This window comes from Physcomitrium patens, chromosome 24 (genome assembly GCF_059467195.1).
Source record: "Physcomitrium patens ecotype Gransden chromosome 24, ASM5946719v1, whole genome shotgun sequence".
In the NCBI taxonomy this organism is placed as follows: Eukaryota; Viridiplantae; Streptophyta; class Bryopsida; order Funariales; family Funariaceae; genus Physcomitrium; species Physcomitrium patens.
In genome coordinates, this window is record NC_143433.1 from 284,420 (window position 1) to 287,358 (window position 2,939).

Here is a 2,939-nt window from a genome sequence, read left to right on the forward strand (position 1 = left end):
ATGTACAATATTGTCTACTTATTGAATACTATTTCATCCAGTTCTCTTCATTTTATGGATAGAAAATGCGACACCATGTTCGCACCATGAGTGAACTATCTTCTGTAGATGGGATGGGTACATGTATTTACAGAAGGCACCATACAATAGCGTGCCTCTGAAATAGCGTGTAGTGTAAATTTAGAATGGGTTGGAGTGTGCTGTGTGGGTGTCAGTTGGGGTTGGGGGAAGTCGCACATCACCTGGAGAGATGCATACCCGGACGGAGGTTGGGGGAAGTCGCACATCACCTGGAGAGATGCATACCCGGACGGAGGTTGGGGGAAGAACAATAACATCAACCGAGATATGACGTCTACGTCGTGTGCAAGGGTGCTGAACTTTGGTTGGTGGGCAGAGGTGGAGGTCGAGGCGGAGGCCGCGGCCGTAGACTCGACGCAGCGGGGGGAGGGTGGTGGTGGCAATGGCGTTGCAGAGGCAGCTCATACCGCCGTTTCGCCATGCCATAGTGGAGGATTCTTTCTTCCGAGGTGCCTACCCAACCATAAAGAACTTCAGGTTTTTGCGCAGGCTGCATCTCAAGACGCTGGTGTCGCTTACTCCCGAGGCTCACCCTAATCGCGACATGCGCGAGTTTTGTGAGCACGAGGGGATCACGGTGCACAACTTCTTTGTCGAAAAGTTTCAGGATGGAGTCACGCTGACGAACGCGAAGGTTATTCAGGTGTTGCAGATTATCATTCGCCCGGAGAATCTGCCTGTGTATGTACACTGCCTAGATGGGACGCATGTCACGGGCTTGGTGGTCATGTGTTTTCGCAAGCTGCAGAGCTGGAATCTGTCTACTTCCACTGCCGAGTTTTGCCAGTTTGAGAAAGACGGGGAGATTTCGCGAGAGGAGTCGCAATTTGTGGAGTCGTTTCGGGGGGAGATCGAGGTACCGCCCGTCATACCGAAGTGGTTGTGGCAGGGAGTTCGTACCGTGAAGCATCCGAGCTTCCGTTTGCGCTTACTGCCTGCCGTTGCGGGCGTGGAGAAAGACGGAGCTCATCTGCTTGCTAATGATCACGCTGACCCCAACAATTCGTCGACTAGTGTGATGAGTCGACCTCAGTACCATCCAAGCAGGGCGAGTAATCTTATGGTCTCCCATGTGGCGAATCACCAAGGAATGGCCGGCCTGGGAATTCCTAACGGGCGTGAGAGCCCTGGTAGGGGACTTGTGGGTTCTTTGGCTGCACCGAATGGTATGATGGAGGGGGCGGTTACTTATGGCGACGGAGACAATGGTCGACGGCAATCTGGAGGTAGAATTCGGCACATGGGTGTTTGGTTGGGCACGGAATCGTCTGGGGTGGATGAAATCGTGAACAAACGAGGTGGGGTTGTTGTCAAGCCACCTCCTATTCTGGCTTTGGATCGAACGGAGAGATGGAGTGGTCCTCAGGCCATTGTTGGTTTCCCCAGGAAGGGATTTTGCGAAGTGCAGGACAGTGAAAGCAGGCGCAATCTGGAGGCTTTGTCACTCGAAGGGGTTGATGTGTTCGGCCCTCGACGGATGCCTGGATGGCCTCGCCAAGTTAGGCGCCCACGGTCCATAGTTGGCACCAATACAGGCAAGAACATGTCGTCTCGAGAACAAGAGGTTCCTCAATTTGTATCTGTAAGGAGGTGACGAGAGTTGAGCCTGAGTTACATGTCACCGCAGAGGAGTAGCGAGTGCAAGATAGTATCATCGCCGCTGTTCGAGTTTTCTGGCACATTCACTTCTTTTTATGAAGCTATGGTGTAATCTGTTGGGTCGATCTTGCGCTCAGCATTCTTCCATTTCTTCGACGTGCGTCTTGGCAGGTATGTACGTTTTGTGAAGATATCAGTTACAGAGTGTAACTTCGTAAACACTGAGACTGTTTTATCTGATCTTATCTGAAACTGTGAGCTGTGGAATCTGCAATATGGCTACGTCGAGCTTCAATGTTTAGATGATTTACCAATCCTAGAAGCATTCGCATGTCTTCTTGTGTATGATCAGTATCCACAGAAGTCGGAAAGCATGGTTAATGACTGCTGGTAGGTTTTAATAGTACCTTTTTATTATTTATTTATTTTGGTATTTGTGGTTTTGCATTAGAGTTTATCATTGTATCAGGTTTTAGGGTTCTGAATACTTTTCACACAAACTTATGGTTTTTTCGCATTTGCCAAGCTTGTTTGCCTTTTTTACACCATGTATTTCGACAATTGCAATCATGTAGCTTGAATCTCTCTTTGGACTCTATATATTGCTTTGCTTGTATAACATGCATTGCGATGTTATGTTGTGTTGCACTTGGTTTGTCATCTCATATTGTGTGTCTGATATCCCATGCTTCGTTGTGCAGGGGTAAAACATGTCTGATTGTCAAGCAGCTTCCCACGACCTGCCAGGTTTATCTGGAGATGGTTTGTGAATAGATAAATGGGTGTGCTCACTACATGTGTGTGAAATCGTGCCGATAATGTGCAATACATAGGAATATTACTCATGAATTCTCTGTGTAGGTAATGCGACTGACATTGACAATGCAGCAACTGCATGTGCCACCTTTGTGGAATTTTTTGAGTGCGCGGTTGCAGCTGTAAGAGTGTATGTATTGTCTCACTATCTGTTGAGCTTCTTGCTCCTTCAGTTCTCCGAGAATCAATCTGAGGTGGATAAGCTACCGAATTTACATCTGAGGCATTTATGTATTCCCACGAAGTTCACATCTAGAATGGAGCAATTTTTTGTACTCATTATTGACGTCGAATGAAGTTTGCTTGCAAGCCCTTGCAGGTTCTTTTGACTGAGGTACTGTAGTTTATTTGTGCATCGAGGTTCCAAAGTTCATCGATTTAATTCATTTACCGGATCGCAGTGACTCCATGGATGAATAAATCTGGTCTATTGTCTGTTGGTT

General features: G+C 47.6%; 1 protein-coding gene across 1 annotated transcript; it reads left to right on the top strand.

Moving 5' to 3' along the window:
- Nucleotides 1-377: 377 nt before the first annotated feature.
- On the top strand, nt 378-2,722 carry LOC112276970 (uncharacterized). Its single transcript, XM_024508827.3, has 2 exons — nt 378-1,851; nt 2,382-2,722. Exon 1 carries the CDS (start codon nt 464-466, stop codon nt 1,673-1,675), a length of 1,212 nt encoding a protein of 403 aa, XP_024364595.1. The 5' UTR covers nt 378-463; the 3' UTR covers nt 1,676-1,851; nt 2,382-2,722.
- Nucleotides 2,723-2,939: the final 217 nt, after the last annotated feature.